The sequence below is a fragment of the Somniosus microcephalus genome, chromosome 8, assembly GCF_052327205.1.
Source record: "Somniosus microcephalus isolate GS21.2 chromosome 8, FLI_Smic_1.0, whole genome shotgun sequence".
In the NCBI taxonomy this organism is placed as follows: domain Eukaryota; kingdom Metazoa; phylum Chordata; class Chondrichthyes; order Squaliformes; family Somniosidae; genus Somniosus; species Somniosus microcephalus.
In genome coordinates this window covers 198,474,192-198,487,986 of record NC_140994.1, presented here as the reverse complement: position 1 = coordinate 198,487,986, position 13,795 = coordinate 198,474,192, and the positions used below count along the sequence as shown (strand labels likewise).

The 13,795-nt window shown below is 53.4% G+C and overlaps 1 protein-coding gene across 1 annotated transcript in view; it reads right to left on the bottom strand.

The window, feature by feature from the left end:
• Positions 1-13,795, bottom strand: part of LOC147114025 (uncharacterized) — a 473,948-nt gene that overhangs the window by 42,196 nt on the left and 417,957 nt on the right. Inside the window, exon 11 of the mRNA XM_085996182.1 lies at positions 11,786-11,866. Within this exon, the coding sequence (XP_085852308.1) occupies positions 11,786-11,866 (81 nt within the window). The remainder of the gene's footprint in view (positions 1-11,785; positions 11,867-13,795) is intronic.

Sequence of the window (13,795 nt, the reverse complement as noted above, 5' to 3'; positions counted from 1 at the left end):
TAAATAAAAAAAGGTTGACATGGAAATAGGGCCACTAAGGGATGGACAGGATAATACCACAGGCAGCCTAGAGGTGGCAGAAATATTAAATAATTACTTTGCTTCAGTATTTACCAGGGAGATAGAACAGGTGGACATGCCATCGGATGATGAGATTAGTAATGAGATAACTGCATTTAAAATAAAAGGAGAAATATTAAATAAGCTACTCAAACTCAAAGAGGATAAAAACCCCTGGTCCGGATGGATTATATCCGCACATTTTAAAAGAATCTAGGGAAGAGATAGCAGAGGCATAACTACACATATTTAATAATTCGTTAGAAAAAGATGTAGTGCCAGAGGACTGGTAGATAGCTAATGTAATACCTATATTTAAGAAGGGAGATAGAACATGTCCAGGGAAATATAGACCAGTCAGCTTAACATAGGTGGTAGGAAAAATAATGGAATCCCTACTAAAGGAGAAAATAGAAGAACATCTAGAAACCAAAAATATAATAATGAATAGTCAGCATGGATTTCATGACCAACCTCATTGATTTTTTTGAAGAGGCAACAGCGAGAGTAGACAAGGGTAATGCAGTAGATGTAATTTATCTAGATTTTCAAAAGGCCTTTGACAAGGTACCACATAATAGACTAATGAATAAGGTCAGAGAATGCAGAGTCAGGGGACAAGTAGCAGAATGGATAGGTAGCTGGCTTCAAGACAGAAAGCAGAGAGTGGGAGCAAAGGGTAGCTATTCACAGTGGCAGAAGGTGGAAAATGGTGTTCCACAGGAATCAATGCTGGGACCACTGTTGTTCACAATTTACATTAATGATTTAGAATCAAAAACACATTTCTAAATTTGTAGATGACACCAACTTTGGGGGGGTGGCAGGGATAGTCAATACTGAGGAGGACTGCAACAAATTACAGAAAGACATTAATAAACTTGCAGAATGGGCCTATAATTGGCAAATGAATTTCAACACAGATAAATGTGAGGTATTACATTTTGGTAGGAAGAATAGGGAGGTCACATATTACTTGGAGGGTGCGAGTCTGGGTGGGGCAGATGAGCAAAGGGATCTCGGAGTACAAATACACAAATTGCTAAAAGTAGCAACACGGGTTAACAAGGCCATAAACAAAAAGCAAACCAAGCACTAGGGTTTATTTCTAGAGGGATAGAATTGAAAAGTAGGGAAGTTATGCTAAACTTGTATTGAACCTTGGTTAGACCACACGTGGAGTACTGCGAATAGTTCTGGTCGCCATATTATAAAAAGGATATAGAGGCACTGGAGAGGGAGCAGAGGAGATTTACAAGGATGATACCAGAAATGCGAAGGTATACCTATCAGGAAAGGATGAACAGGCTGGGTCTCTTTTCTCTTGAAAAGAGAAGGCTGAGGGGTGACTTAATAGAGGTCTTTAAAATTATGAATGGTTTTGATAGAGTAGATACAGAGAGAATGTTTCCACTTGTGGGGAAGACCAAAACTAGAGGCCATCAATATAAGATAGTCTCCAAGATATCAAATAGGGAATTCAGAAGAAACTTCTTTACCCAGAGAGTGGTGAGAATGTGGAACTCGCTATCACAGGGAGTGGTTGAAGCGAATAGTATAGATGCATTTAAGGGGAGGCTGGACAAGCATATGAGGGAGAAGGGAATAGAGGGTTATGCTGATAGAATTAGATGAGGAAAGACGGAAGGAGGCTCAAGTGGAACATAAGCACTGGACTGGTTGAGCCGAATGGCCTGTTTCTGTGCTGTATATCCTATGTAAGTAACATCTGATAGGACGACCAGTCAGAAAATCTACCCAATTAAAATAGACACACAGGTTTTAGTTCAGCAAGTAACAGATGGATAAATCTCATAAAATGACAACTGGACTACTAGGCAATTCAAAGTATATACTTATTCAATGGTAGGTGAATTAATTAATTTAAATTTCATAGTTATTGGATATACTGAAACGAGGATATTATCGGCATTAGGTAAACACTGAAAGGATTTACATTGGCAGTCTGCTATCCTTTATCCCTTACTTCAGAATTAACCACACCTGTGTGGCGTACCGATCACAGAAAGGACACAATCCGCTTTCCAGTATGTAGACTATAAATCAGGCGTCATGCCTGTAAGAAGGATCACACCTTTAAGAAACTCGATCTGCAACATAGTTAAGCCCAGAGCGGGGGAGGAGCAGTCGAAGCTGTGCACTGATGAAAGGCAGTCGTACTTTGTGTAGTCTCTGACTCCATTTTGTGTTCAGCATGCAACCTCAACAATTAAACCTTTTCTATTGAACCTCTCCGAGTTCAGTATTTTTTGCTAGGAGTACGTAAACTCCTACATTGGTGACCCCGACGCTCAGGACGACTCCTAAGTATAACCATGGCTGACACAAACGCAGTTTCTGTGAAGCTGCCGGAGTTCTGGGAGAACCTGGCCACCACCTGGTTCCTTCAAGCCGAATCGCAATTCTGACTCCGCGGCATCACCGCCGACGCAACGATGTACGACTGCCTCCTCGCCTCCCTGGGCAGCTCCACAATCACGAAAGTCTGGACAACACTACAAAACCCTCCGGAGGAAGGCAAGTACGCACATCTCAAGGCCGTGCTCATTAAAAAAATTCACAGCCTCTCAATTCTTGCGCAACTGCCACCTCCTCGACCTCCCGGGCCTCGGTGACTCCACGCCGTCAGACTTGCTCTCACACATGCTTGCTCTGGCCGACGAGAAACCGCCCGGCTCCCTCTTCCGCACGCTCTTTATCCGCCAACTACCTCCCAGCATCCGCCCGGCGATCGTGGCGTCCAGCCTCACGGGCCTCGAGGCCCTGGCCGACGAAGTCGATAAGCTTCTGTCCGCCAGCTCCAACCACGCCGTCACCCCCGACCTGGCCTCCGCAGCGTCGGCGCGCGCTCCACCCTCTATCGCGCGGCCACACAGCTCGGCCACGAGGCCCCCCAGGCCCCCAAGCCCTCCGACCCAGGGCTACTGCTACTTCCATACCCGGTTCGGCACACGGGCACGCCGCTGTAGCCATCCCTGCACGTTTCCAACTGCCCCCACACCGGCCTACACGATGGCCGTGAGGCAAGCAGGCGCGCTGCTGTACGTTACGGACAGCGCCTCCGGACGCCATTTCCTATGCGACACGGGCGCGCAGCATCATCCCCGCGTCCGCCCTCGAGATCCAGCGAGGCGGCCGCGGCCCTGCGCTGGCTGCCGCCAACGGCACCGACATCCGGACGTACGGCACCCGCACCGTCACCATCGACCTCGCAGGCCGCCGCTACCACTGGGAGTTTATCACCGCCAAGGTGCTCTCCCCGCTCCTCGGTGCGGATTTCCTGTGCGCCCACGGCCTGTTGGTCGACATGCCTCGGCGCCGCCTCGTGGACATGAACACCATGTCACCTATCCCGGGCGCCATGGCCCCCCCCCAACCCACCGAAATGGCGTGGCAGTGCCGCGCCCGCTCAACGTACGACTACTCAGCACTCCTGGCTGAGTTCCCAGCCCTCACCAACCCGACCTTCTCCGCGAAGGTTGCTAAGCACGGGGTAGAACACTTCATCCCCACCACAGGCCCACCGGTGTATGCCCACGCCCGCAGGCTGGACCCGGCCAAGCTGGAGATCGCACGGGCCGAGTTCGCCACAATGGAACAGCTCGGCATCATCCGCCGCTCCAACAGCCCCTGGGCCTCCCTGCTCCACATCGTCACCAAACCCGACGGGGGATGGCGCCCCTGCGGGGACTACCGGCGCCTAAACGACACCACCAAGCCGGATCGGTACCCCATACCGCACATTCAAGACTTCTCGGCTAGACTGGCTGGCCGCTCAGTCTTCTCCAAAGTCGACCTGGTGCGCGGTTACCATCAGGTGCCAGTCCACCCCACGGACGTTCCCAAGACGGCCATAATCACCCCTTTTGGGCTATTCGAGTTCCTCCGAATGCCCTTCGGCCTCAAAAACGCGGCCCAGGCCTTCCAGCGGCTCATGGACTCGGTCCTCCGGGACCTGAAGTTCCTCTTTGTCTACCTGGATGACATCCTGGTAGCTAGTTCCTCCAAGCAGGAACACATCGAGCGCCTCCGCACCCTGTTCCAGCGGCTCAGTGAGCACGGGCTCATCATCAGCCCAGCCAAGTGCCAATTCGGCCTCAGCAGGATCGAATTCCTCGGCCACCACATCACGCAGGACGGAGCCATTCCCCTGCCCGCCAAGGTGCAAGCCATCCAGCAGTTCCCCCGGCCTACCACCATCAAAGGCCTCCAGGAGTTCTTGGGGATGATCAACTTTTACAACCGCTTCATTCCCGGAGCGGCCTCCCTCATGCGGCCCCTATACGAAGCCCTCCGGGGTAAGAAAGACAGAATGGCGATTGAGTGGTCGGCGGACATGTTGACCGCTTTCGACTCGACCAAAAAGGCGCTCGCCGACACCACCATGCTCGCTCACCCACAGCCCAATGCCACGGTGGCCCTCACCACGGACGCCTCCGACCACGCGGTCGGCGCCGTGTACAAACAGTGGGTCGACGGGGCCTGGCAACCACTGGCCTTTTTCAGCCACCAACTGCGCCCCCCGGAGGCCAAATACAGCGCCTTTGACCGCGAGCTCCTCGCACTGTACCTGGCAGTCCGCCATTTTAGATTTCTTCTGGAGGGCCACCCCTTCACCGCGTTTGTCGACCACAAACCCCTGACATTCGCGATGGCGAAATCTGCGGACCCGTGTCAGCCAGGCAACAACGCCAGCTCGCCGCGGTGTCCGAATTCACCACGGACATCCGGCACGTCTCCGGTTGAGACAACGTGGTGGCCGACTGCCTATCCCGCCCCGCCATCCATGGCGCCCACCTGGCAGTGGACTATGCTCAACTGGCAGCAGAGCAACGCACCGACCCCGATCTGCTCTCCGCGCCCACAACCCTCCCAGGGCTGCGACTGACCGACGTCGCCTGCGGCCCGTCCGCCGTCACAGTCAAATGCAACACCTCCTTGGCGCAACCCCGCCCTGTAGTCCCGGCGTCCTGGCGAAAACGGGTGTTCGACATCGTCCATGGCCTCTCACACCCCGGCACCCACGCGTCCATTAGACTGGTGGCCAACCGATTTGTCTGGCGCGGCCTGCGCAAAGATGTGCGCGTCTGGTCCAGATCCTGCATAGCTTGCCAGCGTGCCAAAATCCACCAGCACGTCAAAGCCCCACTCGAGGAGTTCACCGTGCCAGAAAGAAGGTTCGACCACGTCCACATCGACCTCGTCGGCCCCCTGCCGCCATCACAAGGTCACACGCACCTGCTGACAATCGTGGACCGTACCACCCGCTGGCCCGAGGCCATTCCACTGACGTCCACCACCACCGCCTACATCGCGAGGGCATTCATTGGTACCTGGATCGCTCGGTTCGGCGTCCCCTCCGACATGACGTCGGATAGAGGCCCGCAGTTCACCTCTGATCGGTGGGCCGCCATCGCCCGAAACCTCGGGGTGGCCGTTCACCGCACCACGGCTTACCACCCCCAAGCCAACGGACTGTGCGAGCGATTCCACAGGTCCATGAAGGCGTCCTTCCGCGCCAGCTTCGAGGACGAGGCTTGGATCGACCGCCTCCCGTGGGTGCTACTCGGCCTACGCTCCGCGGTCAAGGAAGACCTGCAAGCCTCGGCGGCGGAACTCGTGTACGGCCAGCCGCTGCGTATACCTGGAGAGTTCCTGCCCACCGCCACGACCCCCTGGTCGGCTGACCATCAACGCCGCGCTTTCGCCAACTGAGCACAACAGTTCGTTCCGGTACCCACCGGCCGGCACGGCGAACCAGCAACCCGCGTACCACCTAGCCTGCACATGGCCAAATTTGTTTTCGTGCGCCATGACGCCCACCAAGGACCTCTACGGCCTCCATACGATGGACCCTACAAGGTACTCCAGACGGGGAACAAGTTCTTCCTCCTCGAAGTGGGCGGCAGAACTGACAAGGTGTCGGTCGACCGGCTCAAGCTGGCGCACCTAGAGCCCGATGAACCCGTTCAAGTGGGCTAACCCCCACCACGGGGCAGACCGCCTAAGAGCCCGACGCGTCCGACCGCCCCGCTCCCAACACCAACCGCCAAGAGCCGTTCCGGCCGTGCCATCAAGCCGCCACGCCGGTTCGTACACTCCCTACTAGCGGATTCTGGGGGGAGCTGTGTGGCGTACCGATCACAGAAAGGACACAATCCGCTTTCCGGTCCGTAGACTATAAATCAGGCGTCATGCCTTTAAGAAGGATCACACCTTTAAGAAACTCGATCTGCAACATAGTTAAGCCCAGAGCAGGGGAGGAGCAGTCAAAGCTGTGCACTGATGAAAGGCAGTCGTACTTTGTGTAGTCTCTGACTCCATTTTGTGTTCAGCATGCAGCCTCAACATTTAAACCTTTTCTGTTGAACCTCTCCGAGTTCAGTATTTTTTGCTAGGAGTACGTAGACTCCTACACCATCATCTAAATACATTTTTTTAGATCTGCAAATGAACAATTTCCTGGTAGACAGATTGGGCCCAATATTAATGCAAAGTCAGGTTCTGAGCCGCGGGGTGGGGGGGAAGACATTGCATGCACAAAACCCGGGAGAAAACTTAGCGGGTCATTTCTCCAATTCCATGTTGATTGCCTCATTAAATTTTTCTTCTGGGTTTCAGGTCTCCAAGCTGCAACAGTGGTCGTGATGCGCACCCGCATGATGCAATCTCAACTCAGCTATTTAACGGGCCAATGCAAAAATGGAATTTGGAGGAGCTAGGAGGTTTTGGAAGAAGACGGTGAGAGTTAGTGAACATGGATTCAGGACGAGCAAGGCCAGCACCCAGATCACAGAATCACAGAAACCCCACAGTGCAGATAGAGGCCATTTCGGCTCATCGAGCCTGCACCGACACATATCCCACCTGATCCCCGTAACCCCTACACCAACACATATCCCACCCTATCCCCGTAACCCCACATATTTAATCCCCCTAACACTAAGGGTCAATTTATCATAGCCAATCAACCTAACCCGCACATCTTTGGACTGTGGGAGGAAACCGGAGCACCCGGAGGAAACCCACGCAAACACGGGGAGAATGTGCAAACTCCACACAGACAGTCGCCCGAGGCCGGATTCGAACCTGGGTCCCTGGCGCTGTGAGGCAACAGTGCTAACCACTATGCCACTGTGCTGCTTACTTTGACTTACTGCTCAATGCAATCACAACCAGGAGGGAGATGATTTTCCCCTGCAACGGGAAGAAGAAACCTGCTGCTCTTACTAAGAAGGCATGGTTGGAGGTGGCTGAGGTGGTGAGCAGCAAGAGCATTGTACCCTGGTCTTGGATGCAGTGCAGGGAACAGTTTAATGACCTAACCAGGTCAGGAAAAGAGAGTACATTTGCTGATTCACCTACATCCTGTGGTGTACAACCCCTCTCACTCTGCCTTGCCAAGTGTACTCCATCACATCACATCACTGCTCACATCCACTTAAGTTTCAACAGCACTCATCCTTCATTTTCTATGCACTTCCTCACCTCCCCATGTATCCATCCACTGCTGCCACTCACCCCAATCCTTATGCAATGTGATGCATCTGTCTAATAGTCACCCTCATCGAATGCACTGCATTTATCGAGTGACTACATGACCTTCAGTCACTCACTGGTCTGTTCTTTCGTCCCCTGCATGAGAAGAGAGTGCAAATCGCAAGGGAGAGGGAGAGGACTGGAGGTGGCCTGGATGCAGAGGAGGAGGCCTTGGAGATAAGTGGCACATCTGTGTCCCTGCCAATCGGAGATGGAGACACTTGGGAATTCACAAATGCCTGGTGACAGAATTAAAAATATCTGATGCACATGCTGACTTTATTTCATCAACAGTGACTCCACTTCAAAAAGTACTTCATTGGCTGTAAAGCGCTTTGAGACATCCGGTAGTCATGAAAGGCGCTATAGAAATGTAAGTCTTTCTTTCTTTTCAATGACTGAACTATGAGAAGCCCAAGTGTGGTGATTGTCAAGATTGTTACTTTGCCAGGACTAATTCATAGCCCACCCTTTTGTCTTCCAGGGCCTTCATGCATAGAGCAAGAGTCTTTGAACATGCCAGACAACGATTCCTCAGAGGACCTCATTCCTTCTCAAGGTGCACCATCACAGGACATAGAGCCATGCACTAGCATACATACTCACACTTTGATGGGTCCAGTTAGAGATTTAGTTGGGTTTTCACCTGGTGATTCATAAGTGAGCACAAGCAGACACTGGTGGCAGGGACAGCTGTGGAGAGTCCACGTCGGGGGGGCGCAATCCTCTCCAAGTTCTGCACAGCTTGACACAGATGCTGAATGACAGAGGCCATCATTGAGAAGAAGAATGATAGAGTTACAGCAGCAACTTTGCGAGGTACTGACAGACGTGCCACACACATTCTCCACAATAGCGGAGAGGATGAAGGAGCCCAGCTGCAACAGTAGTGAATTGGTGTCACAGGTAATTGCAAGAATGTTTGCCATGGAGAGAGTGGCCGCCTCCTTGGAGCTTCAAGCACAGCTCTCAAGAGTCTATGCAGGCCATGACCATGAAGATGTCTGTTGCCTTAAACAGGATGACATATACTTTATCCGTGGCCTTACGACGTGTCACTGATCTTCACCAAGCTGCTCTCCAGCAGAGTGGTGGGAGTGATGTGGTGCTGGCCCAAAACCCAGAGGTCGTAGGCCAAAAGCATCTCAGCAGTGGGGGCAGGTGTCTGAGCAGCCGGCCTCTATCTCTGCTGAAGTCACAAGGAATGCACCACATAGAAGCTGTAGGAAGTGTAAGAGAAACCAAGGGCATGCACATGGGTGTTTGACAAAATGTTATGCTGTAAGTTTCCTTTTTTTATAACAGCATATAAAATGTAATGATTTACAACACTTCTGCAGCTTGCCCATTATTGTGTCCCAAGTGCCAACTCGCCCTTTCAGTTGCTTCACAATGAATGTCAAAGCATGACAGGACCCATTGGGTGATGTGCAATGAGTGTATGCTTGGTTGAAGGGCTGTTTTGTGCAAAGGGAGGTGGGAAGATGGTGGTGGTGGTGGTGGGAGTGGGCCAGAGGATTTCATTTTTAAATTTTTTTCTCTGCGAGTCACTAGCTGAACCTTTAGGCTATTAAGGTATCCCAGTCAGCAATGTACGTGGCTGGTCTGGCGATGGGTGCCCCATCTTCATACTGCTCGTCATCCTCTTCTTCAATGTTCTTGTCACCAGAAGATGATTGATGAGCGCCTTGGTCGTCTTCCACCTCTAATCCTCTCTGCTGCGCAATGTTGTGAAGGATGCAGCACCCCACTATCACTCTGGACACCTGTGCTGGTGAGTACCGAGGGGCGCCTCCAGACCTATCTAGGCACCTGAAGTGCACATTTTAGCACGATGGGCAAAGCGTGGTCACCTGGTCCAGCAGGCAGCAGCTCTTCTTGAAGGAGGCTGCAGAAATCTGTGACCATCTGCTGTGTCAATCTGAGCCTGCGGAAGCACTGCCTTTCAGATAGGTCAAGGAAGCTGAACTTCTGTCTGTAGTCTTTCTCACATGGGTAGTGCCTTCTGTGACCTCGGCCCCTCGGTGGCTCTCCACTCTGCTGTTCTCTTTCATGCTGTTGTCCAGATCTCCCTGTGCGCCTCTCCTCCTGTGCCCCTCCTCCCCTGCCCCTCCTCCCCCTGCCCCTCCTCCCCCTGTGCCCCTCCTCCTCCTGTGCCCCTCCTCCCCCTGCCCCTCCTCCCCCCTGCCCCTCCTCCCCCTGTGCCCCTCCTCCTCCTGTGCCCCTCCTCCCCGTGCCCCTCCTCCCCCTGCCCCTCCTCCCCGTGCCCCTCCTCCCCCTGCCCCTCCTCCCCCTGCCCCACCTCCCCTGTGCCGCTCCTCCTCCTGTGCCCCTCCTCCCCTGCCCCTCCTCCCCTGTGCCCCTCCTCCTCCTGTGCCCCTCCTCCCCCGTGCCCCTCCTCCCTGTGCCCCTCCTCCCCCGTGCCCATCCTCCCCCTGCCCCTCCTCCCCATGCCCCTCCTCCTCCTGTGCCCCTCCTCCCCCTGCCCCTCTTGCCCCTCCTCCCCGTGCCCCTCCTCCCCGTGCCCCTCCTCCCCCTGTGCCCCTCCTCCCCCTGCCCCTCCTCCCCTGTGCCCCTCCTCCTCCTGTGCCCCTCCTCCCCGTGCCCCTCCTCCCCGTGCCCATCCTCCCCCTGCCCCTCCTCCCCATGCCCCTCCTCCTCCTGTGCCCCTCCTCCCCCTGCCCCTCCTCCCCCTGCCTCCTCCCCCGTGCCCCTCCTCCCTGTGCCCCTCCTCCCCCTGTGCCCCTCCTCCCCCTGCCCCTCCTCCCCCGTGCCCCTCCTCCCCGTGCCCCTCCTCCCCGTGCCCCTCTCCCCCTGTGCACCTCCTCCCCCTGCGCACCTCCTCCCCCTGCGCACCTCCTCCCCCTGCGCACCTCCTCCCCCTGCGCACCTCCTCCCCCTGCCCCTCCTCCCCCGTGCCCCTCCTCCCCCGTGCCCCTCCTCCCCCTGCCCCTCCTCCCCCGTGCCCCTCCTCCCCGTGCCCCTCCTCCCCCTGCCCCTCCTCCCCGTGCCCCTCCTCCCCCTGCCCCTCCTCCCCCTGCCCCTCCTCCCCTGTGCCCCTCCTCCTCCTGTGCCCCTCCTCCCCGTGCCCCTCCTCCCCGTGCCCATCCTCCCCCTGCCCCTCCTCCTCCTGTGCCCCTCCTCCCCCTGCCCCTCCTCCCCCTGCCTCCTCCCCCGTGCCCCTCCTCCCTGTGCCCCTCCTCCCCCTGTGCCCCTCCTCCCCCTGCCCCTCCTCCCCCGTGCCCCTCCTCCCCCTGTGCACCTCCTCCCCGTGCCCCTCCTCCTCGTGCCCCTCCTCCCCGTGCCCCTCCTCCCCGTGCCCCTCCTCCCCCTGTGCCCCTCCTCCCCGTGCCCCTCTCCCCCTGTGCACCTCCTCCCCCTGCGCACCTCCTCCCCCTGCGCACCTCCTCCCCCTGCGCACCTCCTCCCCCTGCGCACCTCCTCCCCCTGCGCACCTCCTCCCCCTGCGCACCTCCAAATCCCACAACACAACGTTGCTGCCGTGGATGGTGATTGTCTTCCTCGTCCGATGTCATATCTAAAACATCCATGGCACCTCCCATCCTGATGTTGTCCGTTTGAAAGCCTCCAAACTTCTGAAATATGTCTATGATGATCAGAAGGAACTGAGAAAGCAGCTGTAAGCACTGAATCCGTCTTCATATCGGGTAATTAGAACTTTAAACACCCCCATGAAGTGCCGCTCAATCTCACCTTCATTTCACTGGCGAGTTTCCCAAGCCCCAGGAAACTCATGCGGGAGGCGTTAAATTCAAAATCCTGTTGAAATCATTTGAAATTTGCCTCATTAGCATGTGATAATGATCGACCCCCCTCCGGCGAACAGGCTTCTCGCACGCAGCCAAACACACCTCCGTTAAACCCGGAAGTGGACACGTTGGAGGTAGGAGACGGGTTTGAGAATTTTTACAATTTTTACCTTCCCACACGCCCCCAATCCACTGGTCCTTGAGTGTTAAAATTCCCCCCATTGAATTTCTGTAGAATTAAACTTGCAGCTGCTTCAGGAGCTAGTCATTTTCTGCAGATAACAGTTGGATAAAAACGACTGCAATGCACACCAAAGTAATGTTTAGGTGAAGCTCTGTTCAGATAAAGCTCAGCTTTTTACTCTGAATAAAGACATGGAGGTTTGTTCACATACCTGTATACCAGGAATACCTCTATCACCTTTCGTACTAGCATCACCCTTTTCACCTTTATTACCATTCAATCCTGGTTCACCCTAAATAGAAAGCAAGGAATAGTTTTAATGATTTATCACAGATGTCACGGCCTTGAAATCTGGGAGTCTTACTCTACCAGTGGAAGTGTATTCCATGCCTGTTTAGTTTGCATCAGAGTCGCCTGCTCCAATAGCCAGAAGGAAAATCGGAATAGTGCCATGCCACTCTCCAATGGCAGACCCGAGGCCCAGGAAGGGGTGAAGAGGAAAAGCATGGATAATGCTCTTATGGGACCATATAGCCATTTTTGTAGAGGGATTTATTACCTTTTTCCCGTGCAGTCTTGCAGCATTTGGTAGGTCCACAGCAGAATGTATGCCAGCTCTCGGGTAGCGAGAGTTCTATCGGGCCTAACAGGGGGTGTGATTGGAGTAATTAGCCTGGCAACTTTCCGGAACACACCCTCAAGATATGGTGGCGGGGGCGGGGAGGATTCCATCTCAAGGGAATTTGGAGCAAAGTGTAAATAGGGCAGAAACCTGGAGGATCCTGGTTCAGCACCAAATTATGCCCCCCACCCGAATGTAATCCACTCGCTTTAGGGTCTTTCCAGCCCCTATAATTTCAGGACCCATGTATATATGTAGTATTTCCATTAAGATAAAATATCAAATACATGGTACGCCACCTGGAATTAATTCTGTAAAGTGTAACACCCTCCCCAAATTCTTGCTATGCTCTCCTGAAGTTGCTGACTCATACTTGGGGTACAGTACCACTGGTGTGACTCCTCCTCTGGTGCTTCATCCAAGTGGCCATTGTTCACGTGTGTGCTTAGACAGTGAGTGCTTGTATGTGCTTTAACCATGGCATCACAGCCAAACTCCTGACCTTACCGCATGTCCATTCACATGGACTTTCCAGCAACAGTAGCTAGATAGCAATCAAAAACAGAAACCCTGCCTGGTTCTGACATCTCAACTCAGGAGTCCCAAGGCCAATTGCAGTGTCCAAACTGCTACTCCAAGTAATCATCGAGCTCAGCACAGTACGTGCTGCTGTATGCACAGGACTTATAGAACATAAGTTTAGCATTATTTTTCACAGGGAGGAAAATAAAATTGAGGAAGAGATCTTTTGCGTTATTCTTGGCCATCTTTTAGTGGGCAGTTTCAGAGCAAAGTTGATTAATTTCTGAAAACTACTTGCCTGCTTGGCCAGAAATGGAAGGGGAGTAATGTCTGTTTCTGCCTTGGAGCAGAAATGAAAGATTTCATTTATATGGGGGACAAGAAGGGCCATATACTCAAGCATACAGATTACTGCTTCCATCCCCTAAATAATATTACATTTCATGCCATTGTACTGTTGACAAAGACCTGGAGGAATACTGTCAGACAAGGGAAGCCTCTTTCATGGCAAAGTGGAAATCATTGAAAAATGAATGTGATGCCAACAAAAGGACTGACCAAAAGCTTGGTTAAAGAGGTGGTTCAGAAGTGACTTAAAGGAAGAGAGGCAGGTGCAGAGGCAGAGTAGTTTGGGGAGCGAATTCCAGAGAGTGAGACTTAAGCAGCTGAAAGAAGAGCTGTCTATGGTGGGGTGAAGGAAGGGGGGATGCACAAGAGAACGGAAGAATCGAGAGCTCAGGAGGGGTTGTAGCTCTTGAGGAGGTTATGGAGCTAGGGAGGAGCAAGGCCATGCAAAGATTTAAACACAAATTTGAAGCTTTAGGAGTCAATGTATGTCAACAAGGTTAGGATAATAGGACTTGATGCAAACTAATATTTAGGCAACAGAACTTTAGATGAGCTGAAGTTTGTGGAGTGGAAGATGGGAGGCCAGTCACGAGAGCACTGATATAATTAAGTCTAGAGGTGACAAAGGTATGTTTGAGGGTTTCCGTGGCAATTAAGCTGAGAGGGGTAGAGGCGGGCGATGTTAGGGAGGTAGAAATAGGCGGTCTTTTGATGAAGAGATTGGAAACA